Below are 21,308 nucleotides of genomic sequence, written 5' to 3' on the forward strand. Positions count from 1 at the left end.
GTCAAGCTTCAATAAGAGCAGTTTTTTAAAAAAAGTATGCCTAATATGACACATTTTTGTAAACACACTCGAAAGAAAAGTCTATATTTCTATGAGGACATATTCATGTATAATAATGCACAGCAGTTTGATTGGAAAGTCACAAGACATAATATTTTGTATATTTCTTATGTTTCTTTTATTTCTAGCTTAGTTTTAATAATACCATTTATACCCCAGAAAACATTTTCACTTTATTCCTTTTATTGTAAGAAAACCTTATGTAGCACCTACTGTATACTACACACTGTTCTAAGGGCTCTTAACATATTAACTCATTCAATTCTCACACAAACTTTTTTTTTTTTTGGCTGTGTTGGGGTCTTCATTGCTGCGCATGGGCTGTCTCTAGCTGGCGGCAAGAGGGGTCTACTCTTCGTTGCGGGGCTCTAGAGTGCAGGCTCAGTAGTTGTGGCGCACGGGCTTATTTGCTCCGTGGCATGTGGGATCTTCCTGGACCAGGGATGTTCCCTGCATTGGCAGGCGGATTCTTAACCACTGTGCCACCAGGGAAGTCCTCACATAATCTTAAAGACTGTTATCTTAGTATAAAAACATTGCAGGTGGAAGTTAACCCTTGGGGAGTCCCCTCCCCATCCCACTGTCCCTGTTAGGCAGGGGTGACCAATATCATACATGGTTGGGTTTCATCTGATCTGTTGGCTCTGCTTTTAAGTACATGGACACATGCTCATAGAAACACAGACTTTTCTTTTGAGTGTACATGCTTGTTTTCGCTTACCTAAATGTGTCATGCTTGACATATTTTTTTTGACACATTTTTAAATTGAAGTACAAAAAAGAGTCAAATCGGAAGTGTTTAGGTTGTTGAATGGTGACAAACAGAATATGCCCCTGTGACATTCACAGAAATCAAGAAATAGAACATTTCCATTCCCCATAAGCCCCCTTGTGTTCCTTCCCAGTGCTATCTCCCAAAAGTTACCAGTAACCTGATTTCTAACAGAGTAGTTTTGCCTGGTTTTGAGCTGTATATAAATGGAAACAACTATCTGGCTTCATTTTTTTTTTTAATTATTTATTTATTTAGGCTGCTCCAGGTCTCAGTTGCGGTGTGCGGGATCTTTAGCGGTGGCATGCAGGATCGTTTATTGCAGTATGCGAACTCTTAGTTTGTGACATGCATGTGGGATCTAGTTCCCTGACCAGGGATCGAACCCAGGCCCCCTGCACTGGAAGTGCGGAGTCTTAGCCACTGGACCACCAGGGAAGTCCCTGGCTTCTTTCATTCAACATCATGTCTTTGTGATGCTTCCATGTTATATTTGGCTGTAGCTCATTCCTTTGGTTGTTGTAGAGTCTTCCATCATGTGATTAGTCCATGATTTATTGATTGATTTTCCTGTGACGGACATTTGAGTTGTTTCCAGTTTGGGGCTGCTGTGAATAATGCTGCTGCTGTTATTCTAGCCCCTGACTTGTGGTGAACACTGTGGTGTGCATTTCTGTAGGGTAGATACCCGAGAGTGGATTAACGGTCACAGTATTTAGTATGATTCTGCCAAACCTAGTAAGTGAGTCCATTCAACCAAAGCTCTTTTAGAAGTCTAGTTTTGCACAGAAAGAAGTCACCATGGATTTTTTTTCAGGCCAGAACATTTAGACGAGCACAGAGCCCATCCTCTTTAGCTTTTCCATTCCATGCCATGCCGTATGGTTGCAGACCCTCTCCGTGTTTTCCTCCACCTGCCTTTTCTCTTCTCTCTCCTTTGATCTCAAGAGTGCTCTCTGTGATGTGCTGTCTGTCTGACTCTCAGCCTATCTCCTCGGCACCTGCCTTACAAGAGGTGATGTAACAGCCCTGGCTGAGACCAGCTTATAGTGGGAGAGTGTCTCCAGGCCCCCAGGACTCAGAGAAGCCTCAGAGAGGGAGACGGGCAAAGGTCCCTGGCACTGGTATAAACGTGTGCCGCCCTCATGGCCCTCGGGGATGGTTAATACCAACAATGACACCAACAACCGCAAAGGAAAAGACTGCTGAAGCAAACCACAAAAACTCATGAGGCAGAAACAGGATGCATTTGATAACATCCAAATAAAGATTTCTTTTAATGAGGACACCATGGAACAAATATCAGATGACAGAGAGGAAAAACAGTATTTAAAGTGTGTAACATCGGGACTTCCCTGGCGGTCCAGTGGTTAAGACTCCGAGCTTCCACTGCAGGGGGGCGCGGGTTTGAGCCCTGGTCGGGGAACTAAGATCCTGCCTGACTCGTGGTGTGGCCAAAAAAAACAAAAAAAGAGAAAGTTTAAAATCAAGGAGAGATTAATATCTAGAATGGAAAAGGGACAGCTGCAAGTCAGCAAGAGAAAAAGACAGCTGCTCTGATAGAAGAATGGGCAAAGAGGATGAGGGTGAGGAAGAGACTCCAAAACTCTCTAGACAGGCACCTGAGAAGGTGCTAGAAATTATTGGTAGGAGATCAGGGAAGTGCAAATTGAAACGACAGTGAGTCATCCTATTTGTCTGGCAAAAATTAGAAGCTGGAAAAATGCCAAGTGGAGGCTGGGGCCTTGGGGACGGAGGAGCCCTTATGTACTGATAGGGGACAGCCCTTCCTGAGGACCGCTTGGCGCTGCAGTCAAATTAAATGTGTGCGTGGGGCTGTGACCCCACGGTTAGCTCCTGGGTGTTCATACCGAGACCTTCTCCCTCAGTTCCACGTGGGGACATATACAAGGAAGTTCACTGCAATGTTATTTGGGGGAGGTGGGGGCAGCCTGGGTGTCACCTCCGCAGGCGAGAGGGGGAATAAACAGAAGGGGACAGTCACCAGGGAGGCCTGCAAACCCCCCGCGGCCACAGACCAGGTGTCCACAGAGCAACATGGGTAGGTCCTAAAACACATAATGATGACTGACAGAAAAAGGAAACGCTATTAATATCTTATGATGTAATGCACAATGACACAGAATAATTTTCTGTTATATATACAACTCTGAGGGAAAACTTCATATTTAACGTGCAAGTGTGCATTATATAGTGTATGACAGATACACATATAGTTGTGTTACTTAATTATATTAGCCTAAATATCTAATTATATAATTACACATTATATAATCTAATAATATGGTACAAACATATGTGCCATTACAGTTGTGTCAATAAATCAATGTTTAACTATGTAACACATAGCAATCTATTATACCTTAACATTTTATGTATAATTTTATTGAACTGCAAGATATTGTTTTGTATAACTTATTCGATACCATTACATGTTAATAATTTTTCTTTTGGGCACACCACGTGGCATGTGGGAATTTAGCTCCCCAACCAGGGATCGAACCCGTGCCCCCTGCAGTGGAAGCGTGGAATTCTAGCCATTGGAGCACCAGGGAGGTCCCAATAATAATTTTAATAGATCCCTGTATCAATCCGTTACCATGTGGTAGGTGCTAATTGGTTTCCTCGTGGAATCTTCTCCACAACCCCAAGAGGTGGGGAATATCCTAAATTAGTCTAGTTGACAGATGAGGAAACTGAGGCCTAGAGGCATGAAGCTACCTGCCTGGCAGGAGGTCCAGGTGTGTGTGGCATCCTGTGTTGGGCCTCTAGTCCCCAGAGCTGCCAGTTTTAGGGAACTGCAGAGGCCCTTTGCCCCATCTCCCCAGATCCCAAGCCTATTCCAGCACCCCCTCCCCCCAGGTGGCCAGGAACAGGAAGGAGCTGGTTGCCCCTCTCAGTGTTCCCTTACTTACAAAGCCCAGGGTGCTCATCTGCATAAGGGTGGCCCAGCTAGTGACCCTCATTGGCTCAGGCAGCCCCTGGGGAGACAGAGGATTAGAATTCTGAGGGGGTGTAGCCTGGCCCTGGTGAAGTGGCTTTTGGTTGTAACTGGGAGATTTTATGCAAATATAGAGACAGTATAGTGGAATGGTTAAGAACCTTGGCTCTGGGTTCAAATCCCTGGCTCAGCCTCTGTGTGACCTTGGGCAAGTTACTTCACCTCTCTGTGCTCAGCTTTCCTCATCTGGAAAATGGGCACCATACAAGTACTGACTTCACAAGATTACTGTGAGAACTGCAGTCATCCCTCAGCATCCACAGGGGTTTGGTTCCAGGACCCCCTTGGATACCAAAATCTGTGGATGTTCAAGTCCCTTATATAAAATGGTGTAGTATTTGCATTAACCTACGCACATCCTCTGGTAAAATTTACATCATCTTTAGATTACTTATAATAACCTATTACAATGTAAATGCTATGGGAATAGTTGTACATACAATGTAAATGCTATGGAAATAGTTGTACACACAATGCAAATGCTATGGAAATAGTTGTGGGCCTGTGGCAAATTCAAGTTTTGCTTTTTGGAAATTTCTGGAATTAAAAAAAATTTGTTTTTGATCTGCAGTTGGTTGAATCTGCAAATGGAAAACCCACAGATATTGGGGGGGGCGGCTGTACCTCATTTATTCAGGTCGTGTCCTTAAAACCATGCGTGGCAAGGACCATACATTTTTATTTTCTCCTCTAAACAATGAAAATAATAGCAGGATTGTTGTGAGAACTAATGAGATGCAGTGAAAAGATCGTAGCCCAGAGCCTGAAATGTGACAGGCACGCAAAAGACTGTAGATATTAGATACTATGCCTATTACTCCTGCCTCATAAGTTTTTATAATAATGATGATGATGACGAAGACCATGATGACACTAGCAACACTTACTTAACATTTTCTATGTGTAGGTAGCTTTTTAAATTATTATTAATTAATTTATTTATTTTGGGCTGTGTTGGGCCTTTGTTGCTCCACGCAGGCTTTCTCTAGTTGCGGTGAGCGGGGTCTACTCTTCGTTGCGGTTCACGGGCATCTCATTGCGGTTGTTTCTCTTGTTGCAGAGCACGGGCTCTAGAGCGCAGGCTCAGTTGTTATGGCTCTCGGGCTTAGTTGCTCCGTGGCATGTGGAATCTTCCTGGACCAGGGATCGAACCCGTGTCCCCTGCATTGGCAGGCGGATTCTTAACCACTGCGCCACCAGGGAAGCCCTGTATAGGTAGTTTTTAAATACAATTTTTAAAGGTTACTTTTCAGTTATTACAAAATATTGGCTATATTCCCCGTGTTGTACAGCATGTCCTTGAGACTATCTTACTCCCAGTAGTTTGTACCTCCCACTTCCCCTCCCCTTTATGGCTCCTTCCCCGCCCCCCCACCCCCACTGGTAACTACTAATTTGTTCTCTATTTCTGTGAATCTGCTTCTTTTCTGTTATATTCTCTAGTTTGTTGTATTTTTTAGATTCCACATGTAAGTGGTATCATGCAGTGTTTGTCTTTCTCTGTCTGACTTATTTCATTCAGCATAATGCCCTGCAAGTCCATCCATGTTGCTGCAAAGGGCAAAATTTCGTTCTTTTTTTATGAGTAGTATTCCATTGTATATATGTACCACATCTTCTTTATACATTCATCTGCTGATGGATATTTAGGATGCTTCCATCTCTTGGCAATTGTAAATAATGCTGCTATGAATATTGGGTGCATGTATCTATTTGAATTAGTGTTTTGGTTTTTTTTTTTCGGATACATACCCAGGAGTGGAATTGCTGGGTCATATGGTAGTTCTATTTTTAGTTTTTTTGAGAAACTTCCATACTGTTTTCCACAGTGGCTGCATCTGTATTGGTACAGTTTTAAGTGCTGCAAATAATCTAATTTAATCCTTGCAGCAGCCCTGTGAGGTAGGTACTATTAATATCCTCCTTACCAGTTGAGGAAACTGAGGCACAGAGCGGCGAAGTGACTTGTTCAAGGTCACACAAAGGAGTGGCAAGACAGGGATTTGGATCCAGTCTGTCTCAAAGTCCATATTTTTAATCACTGTGTATGGTGCTTTTTAAAGCCAGGAGACCTAGTGCGCATCCCCTCTCTGCTGTATGACATCAAGCAGGGGCTTCCTCATTCAGAGCCTCAGTTTGCTCTCTGTGAAACAGGAGAATGATGGCACCTTCCTTATCGCGAAGGGAGAGAGAGGGTAGCTGCCTTAAAGACACTCCCCTAAGCGCCCCCACCTCAAGCGTACCTTTGGCCAAGGTTTGGGGTTTGTGGGCGGGGCTCCGTCAAAGGGGCGTGGCCTTGGCCGTCCTGCTCCAATGGGGACCCGGGGGCGGGGACCTCCTCCCAGCTCTGTCCAGCACACGAGTCCTCCACGCAGTTCCATCTACGCCGCGGGTGCCTCTGTCGTCCCCAGAGGTCTCCGACCCCAACTCGCCCCCAGCCCACCCGTCCAGCCTTCGGCCCCCTCCTCTTAGCCACCGACCTCAGCCCCAGCACCTCTGGCCTCGACATCATGGGTGACGGAGGAGAGGGCGAGGATGAGGTCCAGTTTCTGCGGACGGTGCGTATCTCTGTGTTGGAGTCTCTGGGACTATCTCTCTGGTCTGAGTGTCTCTCTGTCTCCGACGTCTTTGTCCTGATTGCTGGTGGTCTCTGAGACTCTGGGGTCTCTCCTCTGTCCCTTTGGGTGACTGTCACTCCGTCTTTCTCCGTTTCTGTCTCTCTTAGTCTCCCCCATCTTTCTCGTCAGAGAATTAGCAGAATCTGGGACTACAGAATGGGGAGGAGGATCCTCCCTCCTCCACCCTCTCTTCTGACACTAGCGATTTGTCCCAGAGAAGGGGGCCGCTGAGAGAGCACCCCCTCCCACCACTCTGGAAGCAGGCACTTGGGGAAGGTGGTTCTAATTCCTGAGCTTAATTTAGCTGTCCCCTCCCCCACCCCCCACTTAGCCCTAATTCTCTTTTTGCTCCAGACTCTGACCTATTTAAATTCTTGGGAAGAGGGCTGTGGTGGGCTGAAGGATACAACTCCTTTGAACTCCCAGCCCTTGAGGGTCTCCTGAGGGTCCCCCTGTTTCTGGGTCTTCTTTCTTTCCCCACTTGATTTTGGAGAGGAGGGTCAGATATGGCTACTATCTATCTCTATCTGTCTCTATCTGTCTCTTTGGGTTGTCTGTGTCTCTGTCTCTTTCCATCTCTGTCTCCCTGTCTCTGTCTCTGGCTTTGTTCTTCGGCTTCAGGCCCTCTGTGTTTCTCACTGTGTCTTCAACTCTGTCTCTCTCTGCATCTCTGACCCTCGGCAGGCGGGGGGGCAGGGATGGGAATTGGAACAACAGGTGTCCCTCCCAGAATAGTCCACTTTTCTGGGGCCTGGGCAGGGGACAGGGAGAGGATGGGGGGAGGGGCTGCCCATCTCGAAGTCCTTCCCACTTTTCCCTCCCAGTGGTTCTACTGGGTGTGGGGCTGTGAATATGGGAGGGGATATTCTGTCTTCTGGGCCAGGTCCACTGATCCTGCACTAGCCCCTCCCCACCCCCTCCAGGCCCTGGGAAATGCTGACACAGCATTCCGGCCCCAGAATAGGACCCTGGTGAGCCGGCTCTGGTTTCCTGGGAGGGAGGAATGGACAGCTGGGGCTGGTAGTGAAGGATAGGGACAGCTGGACATTCGGCCATGGGAGGAGGCCTAGCTTCACCCTAGACTCTTGCACTGGCTCCAGTCCCTTAGCAGACACCATGGGTTGGGCTCTCCCCTCCTCCCAAGCCCTAATAAGACCGTGGCCATGGCCTTGAGCCCCTGAGCAGCCACTCTACGTCAGACCCCATGCCCAGGGCCTCAGCCTCCTGAGGCATCTAATTATATCCTTGCTGCCCTATCTTCTGAGGTAGGGCCCTATCTTTATCTCCCTGGGAGTTTTGAGGGAAACCGAGGCCCGAGTGGGAGTCACTGACCAAGGTTAAGGCCAGGAAGTGTTATCTCTGGATGCCCCTGGGGGCCAGCCCTCCTGCTTTCATAAGAGGAAAACTGGGCTCAGACTTGCCTGGCTAGCCAGTGTTGGATTCTAGAGGCCTGGCCTTGACATCTCTTGGCCCCAGACTGGGTCCATTTTCCTGAACTTTACTGAGGTTATGTGGTGGTTTTCTCAAACTTTTTGGATCTCATCCCACTGGTAAGAAATATATTTTATATTGCAACCCAGTACATGCATATATTCACATACGTTATAAAAAGTCAACTTTACTAATAGAGCTATAATTGACATGCAATAAATTGTACCCCTTTTAGGCGTTACAGTTGACAAGCTGTACACACCCATGTAACCACTATCATAATCAATAGAACATTTCCCAGAAAGTTCCCTTTGGCTCTTTGCAGGAATCACCCTGCCCTTCTGCTTTATGTCACCATAGATCCCATAAGTCACTAACTAGTGTTTCATATAAAATATATGCTCATTTGTCCTGCTTCTTTTGCACACTGTAACATTTTTGACATGAATCCATGTAGTGTGTATCAAGAATTCATTTCTTTTTGTTGCTAAGTAGTATTCCATTGTGTGAATACGCTACAATTTGTTTATCAGTTCACCTGCTGATGGACACTTGGGTTGCCTCCAATTCATGCTATTATGCTCAAATTAGGTGCATTCACACAATTTTTTTTTTTTTTTTGCGGTACACGGGCCTCTCACTGTTGTGGCCTCTCCCGTTGCAGAGCAACAGGCTCCAGACGCGCAGGCTCAGCGGCCATGGCTCACGGGCCCAGCCGCTCCACGGCATGTGGGATCTTCCCGGACCGGGGCACGAACCCGTGTCCCCTGCATCGGCAGGTGGACTCTCAACCACTGCGCCACCAGGGAAGCCCCACACACAACTATTTTTAACTGAAACAAGTTTCATGAAATGCAGGTAGCCCTTAGAACACAGGGGGCATGCTGCTATTTTCTGTTCTTGCTCTACTTTTATTTCACTTTTTAAGCATGATGGGCATGGTCCCCAAGTTCATTTCATTTCCTTTTGATGGGTGGCAACATCCAGCCCTGCCCAGGCTGGGGTTCCTCAAAGCATGGCCCATGTCAAAACCTCCTGGGGGCTGGTTAATGGTCCAGATTCCCTGCTGACCCCAGATCTACTGAATCAGGCTCTTGGTGTTGAGGGGGAGACTGGGGCAGCAAGGAAGTTGCATTTTTAACCAGGCTACCCCCCTTCATTCTGATGCAGGAGAAAGTTAGAGAATCATTGGTGTAGGGATTAGGCTCCCTGTCCCTGGTTTATATCTTGGTTTTGCCATTTGCCTGCTTCCTAACTTTGGGCAAGTGATTTTTAGTTTTCTCTCTGAGCCTCAGTTTCCCAATCTGGAAAATGGGGACAAAAATATGTACCATAAGGATTCAATGGGTCCATGCAAATATCTCTCTGGGCTCGTCTCCTCCCACTTTCTCCCTTGATCCTGATGGCAGCAGCGCCAGGCTGTCTCCCTTGCTTTTTCTGAACACCCACGGCCCCAGGCCTTTGCACAGGCAGACTCCTCTTCCGGGAACTTTCTTCCTCCAGAGATGATCGGGCCTGATTCCTTCTTGTTATTCAGACAAGGCTCAGCTCAAATGTCACCTCCTTGGAGAGGCTGTCACTTCACCCCCCTCACTGATGTCATCTCTACCCCAAACTCTTACATCACCCTGGGTTATTTTTTCCATAACACTTATCACTGAAATTAACATTATAAATTGATTCACCTGTTCATTGCATTTCCCCCCACAAGGATGTCAGCTCCACAAGGACAGGGAATTAGTCTGCTTTATTCGCTGCTCTATATCCAGTGCCTAGATCAGTGCCTGGCACATAGCAGATGCTTAATCAGTGTCTATTAGATGAATGTAAAGCCCTGAGCATGAGGTGTAGCAGAGAGTATGTACTTAATAAATGCAAGCTGTATGATCCCTGTGAATACACGGCATATGCCAAGATGTCGGGGATGGGGGTAATAGGACAGAGCAGTCCTGGGGCCTCTCTCTCCCTCCTCCCAGGCTGACAGAAAGAATGAGGGCTGCCTGTGTGGGGTGAAGCCCAGGATTTGCTGGAAGGGCTGGAGTCTGTGTGACTTCAGGCACAACACCTAGCCTCCTTGAACCTGTTTCCTTTGCTGTAAAATGGAATAATCACTGTCTTAACTGTGGTTAATCACTGCGGTCTCCATCTGTTTTTTTTCCCCATCAATTTTGATTGAAACCTCTATCAGTAAAAGTGTGGAGCAAACCCCCACATACATCTATATTAGTTATGAATGTAACATGGGCTATTCTACTAACATATCAAGAGGTGGTCTAACGTTCTAAAAGTGGCATATTGGGACTTCCCTGGTGGTCCAGTGTTTAAGACTCCACACTTCCACTGCAGGGGGTGTGGGCTCGATCCCTGGTCGGGAAACTAAGACCCTGCAAGGGAAACTAAGATCCCACAAGCTGCGCCGGCTGTGTGACCTCAGGCAAATCACTTCACCTCTCTAGGCCTCTGTTTCCACAGGTTCACATACTAGGACTTACCTCAGAAGGGTGTTTATTTTACTTAAAATTTTAATTAATACCCTCGAGATTATTTCAAACTTAGAGAAAAGTTGCAAGGTTACCTCAGAGAACTCCCATGTGGCCTTCAGTCATTTCCCCCAAAGGTTAGGATGTAGCATGTCTGCTTTATCATTCCCTCCATCTCTCCCTCCCTCTCTCTCCCTATTTTTTTCCTAAGCTGTTTGAGAGTTAGCTGTGGACATGATACCCTTAACCCCTAAATCCTTCAGTGTCTGTTTCCTAAAAAAACAAGGGATGTGTCTCAGAAAACCACAGCACAGTTCTCAAAATCGGGAGATTTCGTACGGCTATGATACCATCATCTAATTCACAGTCTGTTTCACCTTTCACCACTTGTCTCTATACCATCTTTTATGGCATTTCCCCTCCATCCAGGATCCAGTCCAGACGCTGGCACTGCATTCAGGAGTCATTAGACAGCACTCCTTAAATGAGAGCTACTATTAAAATAACACACAAAAGAATAATTAGATAAGGCTGAACTTAAAAGCCATTTAACTTGAGGTGGAAGAGGCACTCTTCCACCCTCCAGTGACTCACCTTGTGGACCCCCACCTGGGAGTCCTCTGGAGTCAGTTGGACTGGGGTTCAGATCCCAGCTGCTTCTCTTATCAGCCGTGTGGCCTTGGACAAGCCATGTCCCCTCATGGAGCCTCAGTTTCCCCATTTTAACGTGGGGATGCCACTGGCTTGGATCTCATGGGGATGTTAGAAGTATGTACAGTGCTCAACACGGGCCCCTACTTGACAAATGGCGAGGGTGGCTATTATTAGTCACATCTTTTTCACGAGGAGAGAGGGCCAGGTGGGTGGCCCATGGTACAGTGTCTGCGGGATGCAGGTGGGATGCGGGCGCCCACCCTGACCCTCTGCCCGTCCCCAGGACGACGAGATGGTCCTGCAGTGCAGCGCCATGGTGCTCAAGGAGCAGCTCAAGCTCTGCCTGGCCGCCGAGGGCTTCGGCAACCGCCTCTGCTTCCTGGAGCCCACCAGCAATGCCCAGGTCTGTGCAGGACGGAAGGAAGAGGGGGCCTGAGGGGCAGAGAGCCTGGGGCCCAAAGAAGAGGGGTCTGGGAGTCTGGAGAGGGGATGCTGACAGGAAGGGGAATAGGGAGGGGGGCTAAGAGGGAAAGGGGGCTGGAGGTCTGAGGAGGGGAGCTGGGGTCCTGGGGGAAGAAGGAGGGGGTCTAAGGAGATAGAAGGTCTTGAGTTCAAAGAAGAGGGGATCTGAAGGGGGTGCTGATAGGAGAGAAAATGGGAGGGGGCTTACGGGGGAAAGGGACAGAGGTCTGAGGTGGGTGGAGGTCTGAGGAGGGAGGGGCAGGGGGTCTTAGGGGGCAGGTGTCTGAGGGGGCAGAGGGTCTTCAATCCAAAGCAGAACAGCCTGGAGGGTCAGGGGGTGCCCGCAGGGGGCTGACTGGGGAGGGGGTTGGAGGCTGAGAGGTGGGGGGATCCTGGGGTCTGAGGCTGAGGTGAACTCAGGCTCTGAGGGAGGAGGTGACCTGGGGGGATGGGGCGGGGGCTGGGAGAGGGAGGAGACCTGGAGTTTGACGGGGGAGGAGGCCAGGGGCCTGAGGTGGGCAGAGAGTCTTGGGTCCAAGGGGGAGGGTGTCTAAGTGCTTGAGGTGCCTGGGTGGGAGCCTGAGGCGGGAGGTGTGAGGTGGGGCCTTGCTCCTGGGACTTTGAAGCAGTGTTCACAGGTGTCTGAGGGAGAGGGCAGGAGCTGGGACTGTCTGCTCGTTACAGCGGGAGCTGGGGCTTCCTTTGGGGTTGGAGAGATTTGCGTTTTCTGCCGGGAGGGCAAGGAGGGGGCTCCCGGGGGAGGGCAAGGAGGGGGCTCCCGGAGTCGGATGGGTGGAATGCGTCTGACAGGGGCTGAGGCTTCCTATGGGATTAGGTGTGCTGTGGAAACTTCTGTGAGGTTCGGGTGGGGTACAGGGGTGTGAGGGAGGAGGCAGAGCAGAGGTGTCTTCTGGGATGTTGGTGCGAATTCAGGGTGTTTGAAGCGGGAGGCAGAGGGCAGGGCTTCTTGGAGGGCTGGGTCGGGTCTGGGTCTCTAAGGGGTGTAGGTATTTAGACTAGGGGCAGGGCGTGCACCAGCACTCTGGAGCCTTCAGGTCCCCCGTTCACATCTCCCCACCCCCCAGAATGTGCCCCCCGACCTGGCCATCTGTTGCTTCGTCCTGGAGCAGTCCCTGTCCGTCCGAGCCCTGCAGGAGATGCTGGCCAACACCGTGGAGGCCGGCGTGGAGGTGAGGCTCCCACCCAGGTGGGACGGGTGGCAGGGACGGGTGGGAGGACCTGGGGGTCATTTACCGTCTGTTCTTCTTCCTCTCTCTGCCCTGCCCCCCACAGGCCCTCAATTTGGATAAGTGGGTAGGTCTGGCCTTGGGTGTCATCTGTCCTTGCCACCTCTCCTGACCCCAGGTGGGCCTCTTGGGTCCACACCCTGCACACAGGGGCTGGGGGTTCTTCCCCACCCCGGTTGTCAGGGTCTGTGGAACCCAGAACAGGCCAGGCAGGAAGGAAGGAAGGGGGTGGGGGCTTTTGAGCCCCCTGTTCTCCCACCTGCTCCTTTCTCCTCTTTTCCATCCTTTCCTCCGACCCTCCTAGCTCTTCTCCGCATGGGACCTCTCCCCTCATCACCTCCCTCCATCCCAAGTGTGAGTCCCCTCTGGACCCACATGGTGGGTCCACCATGTGATCACGTGGCCCCATCACATGGCCCCCTCAGAGCATGGGCATGTGAGAGCTGGGATGGGGGGCATGATGCCATCGAGTGCTGGGTGTACCCACCCACTCCCAAGAGGCGCAGAGTCTTCCTGGGCCCGGGGGTGTGTGGCAGCACAGGGCAGGTCCCTGCGGGTGATGCTCCAATGTTTAACAGCTGGTAGGACAGTACCGGTGCACAGCTGTGTTATGACAGGTGAGAGTAGAGGGAGCTAAAGTCTGTGGAACACGAGATACGGGGGCTTCCCTGAGTGACCCCAGGTATCTGAACCTCTGGAAGAGGGGTTCAGCCCCCTGAGTGACTCTGGGGCCTGGTTAACAGGTTGAAGGACAGAGTGGGCTTTGGGGAATAAAAAACACCCCACCCACAGGCTTCTCAGAGACACAGACCTTGCTTCCGCTGGAAGCAGGGAACCTGAGGCAGAGACTCTGTTGTGGGTCTGAGCTGAGGCTTCTTTGCATCCAGGCCCGAGCATGGTGTCTTCTGGGAAGTGTATTCCCACCTGAGATAGGCCAGATGTTTCAGGGGGGTCTATTCTCACTCTGTGTCCTCCCCTGCCCCCTGCAGTCGTCCCAGGGTGGGGGACACAGGACACTCCTGTATGGCCATGCCATCCTGCTCCGGCACTCGCACAGCGGCATGGTAAGTGCGTCCGGGAGGGGCCGGGGCGGCGGCGGGGGCCAGGGAGTGCAACGCCCGCCGGGTGGCTGACTCCCCTCTACAACCCTAGTACCTGAGCTGCCTCACCACCTCCCGCTCCATGACTGACAAGCTGGCCTTCGACGTGGGACTGCAGGAGGATGCAACAGGTGCAGGGGCTGGAGGGAGGGGCTACGATGGGGACGCCGCAGGCAGGGAGTTGGGATGCAGAAGGTCTGCAGAACCCCGGGAGCGGGCATGGGGATGTTCCAGGGGCAAAGATGGGGGGCTTTGGGGCTGAGAGTCTGGGGGTGTGGATGAATACATTCTGGACAGAGAGACTCAGGCAAGCAGGCAGAGAGACTGAGGACAGGAACGGGGGACTGTGAGGCAGAGTTGGGGGCCGTAAGTGGAGAGCTTGGGACAGAGGGCTTGGGAGGCTCTGTGGCTGGGAATGCCTTGGGGAAGAGCGTTCTGGGCAGCCCTCACCCCGCCCCCACCCATAGGAGAGGCCTGTTGGTGGACGACACACCCGGCCTCCAAGCAGAGGTCGGAAGGAGAGAAGGTCCGAGTTGGGGATGACCTCATCCTCGTCAGCGTCTCCTCTGAGCGCTACCTGGTGAGTAGCACCTCCCTCACCACAGCTCCTACTGCTCCCGGGGCTGGGGGCACACGGGATCCACCCCATCTCCTCTACATTGGTTTGCCTGGTCTCTGGCCCCAACGTCCTGACTCCCAATTTCCAGTTTCCATCCAATTTCTGGTTTCTGACGCCCCATTTCCTGACTTGATCTCGGTTTTCTTTTCTTTTTTTTTTTTTTGTGGCACGTGGGCCTCTCACTGTTGTGGCATCTGCCGTTGTGGAGCACAGGCTCCGGACGCGCAGGCTCAGTGGCCATGGCTCACGAGCCCAGCCGCTCCGCGGCATGTGGGATCTTCCCGGACCGGGGCACGAACCCGTGTCCCCTGCATCGGCAGGCGGACTCTCAACCACTGCGCCACCAGGGAAGCCCGATCTGTTTCTTGATCTGTGACCTGTAATTTTTGGTCTCCTGTCTTCTGGTTTCCTGGCTTCCACCCTTGGTTTCTGACTCACTCTGGAACTATTGCTCACCCCCCATTATCTCTGACCACCACATCCTGGTTGCCCACAGCACCTGTCGACGGCCAGTGGGGAGCTCCAGGTTGACGCCTCCTTCATGCAGACACTGTGGAACATGAACCCCATCTGCTCTGGCTGCGAAGAGGGTGAGGACCCCAGACCTCTGACCCCTAACCTAAGACCCCCAAAACAGACCTTCAACATTGCCCCTCAGACCCCAAACCAAGATCTCCAAATTATGACCCTCATACTTAGATCTCCAACTGACCACCAATCTGGAACCCTAGAGCTCAGACCTCGAAACCCAAAACTCAGTATCAGACTCCTAATTCAGACCCCAAAGCTCGCATGCCAAACTCAGGTCCTGGAGGTCAGACCCCTAAACTCAGACCCAAAGCTTAGAACATCGAATGTGTAGCTTATCCCTCAGACCCCAAGCCTCAGATGACAAGCACATGGGACCTCAGCCCCCCAAATTCAAACTCAGATCCCAAACTAAGAGCCCTAATTCAGACCCCGAACCTCAGCCAATCGACTTCACACCTCCAACTCTAACCTCAAATCTCCAAAATCATCTCCCAGTTTGCAGACCCCCATGCTGAGTCCCTAAAGCATGAACCCAAAACTTTGAACCCAATTCTCACACCCCAAACCTCAGAGCCCTAAGCCGGACCCAAGCTGAGATGCAAGCCACAAATCTCGAAACTCAGGCCTTAATCTCAGACCCCGAAACTCAGACCCGCCAACTTCTAACTACGACAAAGCTCACATCTCCCCAGACTCAGACCCCAGAGCTAAGCCTTCCAAACTTCAGACCTCAAACCTCAGATACCAGCCTCAGACCTGCAAACTAACACTCAAAATTCAGACCCTGACTTCAGACTCCACCGTCATACCTCTAAACCCAGACCCCCATCTCAAGCCCTGGAACTCAAACCTCAGAATCGGGGAACATTAGACCCAAATCTCTAATGACATTCTCTAAAGCCAACCTCGAAAATCCAAACTGAGACCTTTAAACCCCAGACCCACAAACCTCCCAGCCTCAGCCCTGCACACCCAGACCCCCAACATTAGATCCCCAACCTCAGACCCCAAATCTCATGCCCCTACTTCAGGCCCAAATCTCAGACTACAACTTTGTACCTTGAAACTCAGATCTCCATCTGCAGACCCCCAAACCCAGCCCCCAGCTTCCCACAGGGCAGAAGCAGGGCCTGCAAACTCCACTATGGCTCCCAGGCCTTTCTGGGGCTCCAGCTTCCCAATGACCACTTTCCTTTGCTCCTGTCCAGGCTATGTGACCGGAGGCCACGTCCTCCGCCTCTTTCATGGACACATGGATGAATGTCTGACCATTTCCCCTGCTGACAGTGATGACCAGCGCAGGTCTGGGCTTGGGGACAAGAGGGTCTGGCGTCTTCGGGCCAGAAGGGGGATGGCAAAGGTTGGCTAGGGGGGCCTGGAACCCTAGGATTAGGGATCAGATTCTGGGGGGCTGGAGCCTGAACTCTTGACCTCACTCTCTTCCATGTACCCAGACTTGTCTACTATGAGGGGGGATCTGTGTGCACCCACGCCCGCTCCCTCTGGAGACTGGAGCCACTGAGAATCAGGTAGGGGTCAGGGGCAGAGGAGGCAGGCTGGGGGAGGGGCTAGGGGTTCCTGGGGGCCCTGGGAGGAGAAGAGTGTCTTGAAGGAAGAACTGAGGAAGAGACTGGAGGGTTTTGAGGGAAAATCTGGGGAGCCTAAGAGAGCAATAAAGGTCCCCAGGGTCCTAGAATCCTGGAGGAAAAAGAGGTCTTGGGGGTAGTGGAGGTTCCTGAGGGAGAGATCAGGGTCTCGAGTGAAACTGTGGGGAAAAGAGGGGAGAAAATGACAGATCTGGGAAAACTGGAGACACTGAAATCATCTGGGCAGCCCTGAGGAAGTGGTGAGGGCCTGCGAGAAGATTGGGGCTCTTAAAGGAAGGCTGGGGGTCCTAAGAAGGATTTGGGGGCTCCAAGGAAGATTTGGGCACCCTGGAACAGGGCTGAGGGCTTGAGGAGGTTTCAACCAAGACTATGGTGTCCATGGTGTCCATGGACTATGGTGTCCATGGGAGAACATGGCAGGGCCTCTGACCCCTCCCTCGTCCTCACCCTCTGCAGCTGGAGTGGGAGCCACCTGCGTTGGGGCCAGCCACTCCGCATCCGGCATGTCACCACTGGGCGGTACTTGGCACTCATTGAGGACCAGGGCCTAGTGGTGGTTGACGCCAGCAAGGCCCACACCAAGGCCACTTCCTTCTGCTTCCGAATCTCCAAGGTCGGTGGGGTCAGGATACCCTCCCTCAGCTGGAGCCCCAAATCCTGCCCCAGCCCCCCACCACGCTGCAGTCTCTTGACGGGGGAATCCCCCATTAAATGCACAAGCAGAGGAGGCTGACCTCTGTCCCCTGCCCCTGTAGGAGAAGCTGGATACGGCCCCCAAGCGGGATGTGGAGGGCATGGGCCCCCCTGAAATCAAATATGGGGAGTCCCTGTGCTTTGTGCAGCACGTGGCCTCAGGCCTGTGGCTCACCTATGCTGCCCCGGACCCCAAGGCCCTGCGGCTCGGCGTGCTCAAGAAGAAGGTGGGCACCTGGCAGAGGGAAGGGGTGGGGTACAGGCTGGGGCAGGAAGGGCACTGGGGGTGATGATGCTTGAGCCTTTAGGAGTTTGAGGTTGGGACTGAGAGAAAGACAAAGACTGAGAGAGAAACTGAGATTGAGAGAGACAGGAAAAAAGAAAGAATACATGTATGAAGAGAAAGAGAGAAGTATAGACAGACATGGGGACAGACAAATAGAGAAAGACAGAGACAGAGAGACAGAAATAAGAAAGACAGAGGTGGAGAGAAAAAGATGAATAATAACAGACGGAGAATACCATTCAGCCAATTATTGAGTACCCCAGGTGTTGTGGATGTGTGTGTGGACAGATAGCTGAGCTACACAGACCTGTTCCCTGCCATTCCTGTGCTCAGACACTGTGACTAAACCCTCTCTAATGAAGTACACAGTTTTACAACCCAACAGTGGGAAAGCGACTTTTGACAGAGGGAACACCAGGTGCAAAGGCCCTGAAGTTGGGATGAGGTTGGTCTGTTGCAATCACTGAAAGGAGATCTAGTTCGGCTGGAGGAGAGTGAGCGAGGGGTGAGTCGTGGGAGATGAGGACAGAGAGGGGACGGGAAGAGATCAGGTAGAGCCTTGTGGGCCACCGGGGAGGGTCCTGGCTTTTACTCTGGGTGAGAGGGAGCCGCAAGATAGCCTTGAGCAGGCCAGGGCACGGGGGGTGGTGCCCTGATTCAGGTTCACAGGGTTCTTGAGCTGCTTATGGGAACAGACTACGGGGCTGGGCAGAGCTGGAGAAGGAAGACCAGGGCAGGTCTGCACTGGTACAGGTGGAGGATGACAGTGGACAGCACCAGGGTGGGGACTGTGGAGTGAGGAAAGGGGGCAGAGTCTGGTTGGATTCTGAGGGCAGAGCCAACAGGATTTTCTGACAGATTGGATATCAGGGTGAGAGGGAGAGGGACTGAGGATGAGACCATGATTTTTGTCCTTTTTTGCCCTGAGCAGCTGGAAGGAGGGAAGTGCCGTTAACTGAGTCAGGGACAGCCAAGTATCAGCTCAGGAGGATGGGCCCCAATGCCTAGAACAGAGCCACTCAATAGACTTGCTGAGTGAATCAGTGAGAAGACTAGGGCGGCACCTGTTTGTGAAAACTGAGGCTGAAGTTGGATGCAACAGCAGAGCATGTAGAGATGGGCCTGGGCCAGAGAGGGCAGTGTGGGAGTCGTCAGCAGGTGGACGGTATTTACAGCTGCTGGACTGGATGGGGTCCTGGGGAGGTCAGCTCAGGGGAAAGCCGGCAGCCATGATGGTCTCACCTCCCAGAAAGGTGTTCAGGCATTCTGTCTGGAACATGTTAAATTTGCAGTGCCATTAGAGCTTTCTGGTGGGGGGATGTTAAGTCAGTAGTAGATACAAATGGAGAGGGGTCTGGCCTGGAGAAAGACAAGATAGAGAGAGACAGAGAGGGAGAGAGAGGGAGAATCAAAGAGGGACAGAGAAAGAGAGAAAGAAAGACAGAGAATAGATAGCTAGTGGGAAGCAGCCGCATAGCACAGGGAGATCAGCTCAGTGGTTTGTGACCACTTAGAGGGGTGGGATAGGGAGGGTGGGAGGGAGGGAGACGCAAGAGGGAAGAGATATGGGAACATATGTTTATGTATAACTGATTCACTTTGTTATAAAGCAGAAACTAACACACCATTGTAAAGCAATTATACTCCAATAAAGATGTTAAAAAAAAAAAAAAGGAAAGACAGAGGTAGAGAGAGAGATGGACATAGCAACAGAGAGGGAGAGACAGAGCATGGGATAGGCATGAGAGAGACAGAGAGACAGAGAGAAAGACAGACAGACAGAAACAAAGAGGACAGAGACAAAGAGTGAGAGGAGAGACCTAGAGGGGGTTAAAAGAGAGAGGGGTTGAGAATGAAAGACACAGGGACAGATGAAGAGGGACTGGGGGCGGAGCTGGCAGAGAGATTCCGTAGAGGATGGGGGCAATTTGGGGGCTAGAGTCTGGGTGGAGGTCTGGGGAGCATGGCCCTGGCTGGCTGAGCCCCTCCTGACTCTCTCCCACCACTGTCAGGCCATTCTGCACCAGGAAGGCCACATGGACGACGCACTGTCACTGACCCGCTGTCAGCAGGAGGAGTCCCAGGCCGCCCGCATGATCTACAGCACTGGCGGCCTCTACAACCACTTCATCAAGTGAGCCACCCGGCCCGCTCTGCCCTGGGGGCCAGGCAGACCCCACGCTCCTGGTGTTCATGCGCCAGACCATTTAATCTCTACCTCTGACATTCACACCTCTCACATACACAGACTCCTGACCTCAACATACTTGACCCCTAATCTGACCTCGACAGCTATGACTTTGACTTCACACCCCTGACACCCTCGACCCTGGACCTCCCTAGCCCTGACCTCTGCTTTCATGACCTGTCCCTACACAGGCGGGGATCCCAGGCCCAGCTCTGCCCTTGGCCACTGGGTCACCTCGGGCCAATCAATGCCCTTCTCTCTCTGTGTCTCACTCTCTCTCTCTGTTAAATAGGTGTGTCTGTGGGAGTCTGGCAGGGACCGGGGGTGGGTGGGGGCGGGACCCTCACAGTGTTCACGGACCCTCACTGATACATGCGCGGTCCCCGCAGGGGCCTGGACAGCTTCAGCGGAAAGCCGAGGGGCTCGGGGTCTCCGGCTGGCACAGCACTGCCTCTCGAGGGCGTCATCCTGAGCCTGCAGGACCTCATCGGCTACTTCGAGCCACCCTCCGAGGAGCTGCAGCACGAGGAGAAGCAGGGCAAGCTGCGCAGCCTGCGCAACCGCCAGAGCCTCTTCCAGGAGGAGGTGAGGGCGCGGCCCAGGGGGGCGGGGTCTGTGGGCGCGGGGTCGGAGCCTTCAGAGGGGCGGAGCCTGCCGGACCCGGGGAAGCAGTGGTCTGAGAGGGGGCGGGGCAGGTGGAGGGGCAGGAGGAAGTTCCTGGCCTGGGTGAACAGGGCGGGGAGGCGGGTCGTAGGGGACACGCGAAGGGGCGGAGCCTTGAAGCGGGTCCGGAGTGGGTTGGTGGGCGAGGCTTTGGTGAGGGGCGGGGCCTGTGAGAGCAAAGTGGAACCGGAGCCTGAAGGCGGGGGCAGGACTTGTTCCCTCTCCTAGGAGGGCGGGGCGGGGTGAAGGTAAGCTCTGGGCCAAGGCAAGTCAGTGGAGGAAAGGCCTGTGAAGAAGCCCGAGGCTGAGCTACTAGACTCAGGAGGCGGTGACTGTAGGGGTAGGGCCTGCGGAGTGGGAGGATAGAACCAGAGTGAGGCATGGTGGGGAGCAGGGCCAGAGAGGTGGGCTTTTGGGTGGGAGGATAGTGTAGGGCGCGACCTCAGCTTGGGTCAGAGGCTGGGGGTCTGTGTGTTATGAGAGGAGACGTGGTGGGCTCCGCTCAGCACGGAGTCTGAGTGCGAGGGGCCGAGAGGGGTGGAAAACTGGGGCTGTACAAAGGTCCGGGGTCTGCTGTCTCCTCAGGGTGATTGGGGACCATGTTCATTTAAAGTCTTCCAAGTTGGCCCTGCTCCTCTCTAGGGGCTCCCATTGTGATGGGGGTGGCAGACCTAGAAATGATGATAGTAACAACAACAAAACTTACTAATGGAGTGGGATTAGTATATGCAAAGTGTTTAGAACAGTAGCAGCACAGAGTAGATGCTATATAAGTGTCAGTGGTTATTGTTACTTTGAATTTAGCCCTTACTGTGTGTTATGGGTGTTATATACCTGACATCCTCCCCATAACCCCATGGGGGGTTGTAATTCCC

At 52.0% G+C, this 21,308-nt stretch overlaps 1 protein-coding gene across 1 annotated transcript in view; it reads left to right on the forward strand.

Annotated features, from left to right (window-relative positions):
• Window positions 1–6,320: 6,320 nt before the first annotated feature.
• RYR1 (ryanodine receptor 1) overlaps window positions 6,321–21,308 on the forward strand; it is a 116,001-nt gene continuing 101,013 nt past the window's right edge. The window contains exons 1-13 of the mRNA XM_027079462.1: window positions 6,321–6,412; window positions 11,321–11,440; window positions 12,585–12,689; window positions 13,736–13,810; window positions 13,899–13,977; window positions 14,314–14,426; window positions 14,962–15,055; window positions 16,205–16,298; window positions 16,451–16,525; window positions 17,060–17,216; window positions 17,359–17,523; window positions 19,595–19,716; window positions 20,160–20,355. Coding sequence (XP_026935263.1) covers window positions 6,365–6,412; window positions 11,321–11,440; window positions 12,585–12,689; window positions 13,736–13,810; window positions 13,899–13,977; window positions 14,314–14,426; window positions 14,962–15,055; window positions 16,205–16,298; window positions 16,451–16,525; window positions 17,060–17,216; window positions 17,359–17,523; window positions 19,595–19,716; window positions 20,160–20,355 — 1,443 coding nt within the window. The 5' untranslated portion in view covers window positions 6,321–6,364. The remainder of the gene's footprint in view (window positions 6,413–11,320; window positions 11,441–12,584; window positions 12,690–13,735; window positions 13,811–13,898; window positions 13,978–14,313; window positions 14,427–14,961; window positions 15,056–16,204; window positions 16,299–16,450; window positions 16,526–17,059; window positions 17,217–17,358; window positions 17,524–19,594; window positions 19,717–20,159; window positions 20,356–21,308) is intronic.

This window comes from Aethalodelphis obliquidens, unplaced genomic scaffold (assembly GCF_003676395.1).
Source record: "Aethalodelphis obliquidens isolate GAN/ISIS:26980383/991018 unplaced genomic scaffold, ASM367639v1 scaffold43, whole genome shotgun sequence".
NCBI lineage: Eukaryota > Metazoa > Chordata > Mammalia > Artiodactyla > Delphinidae > Aethalodelphis > Aethalodelphis obliquidens.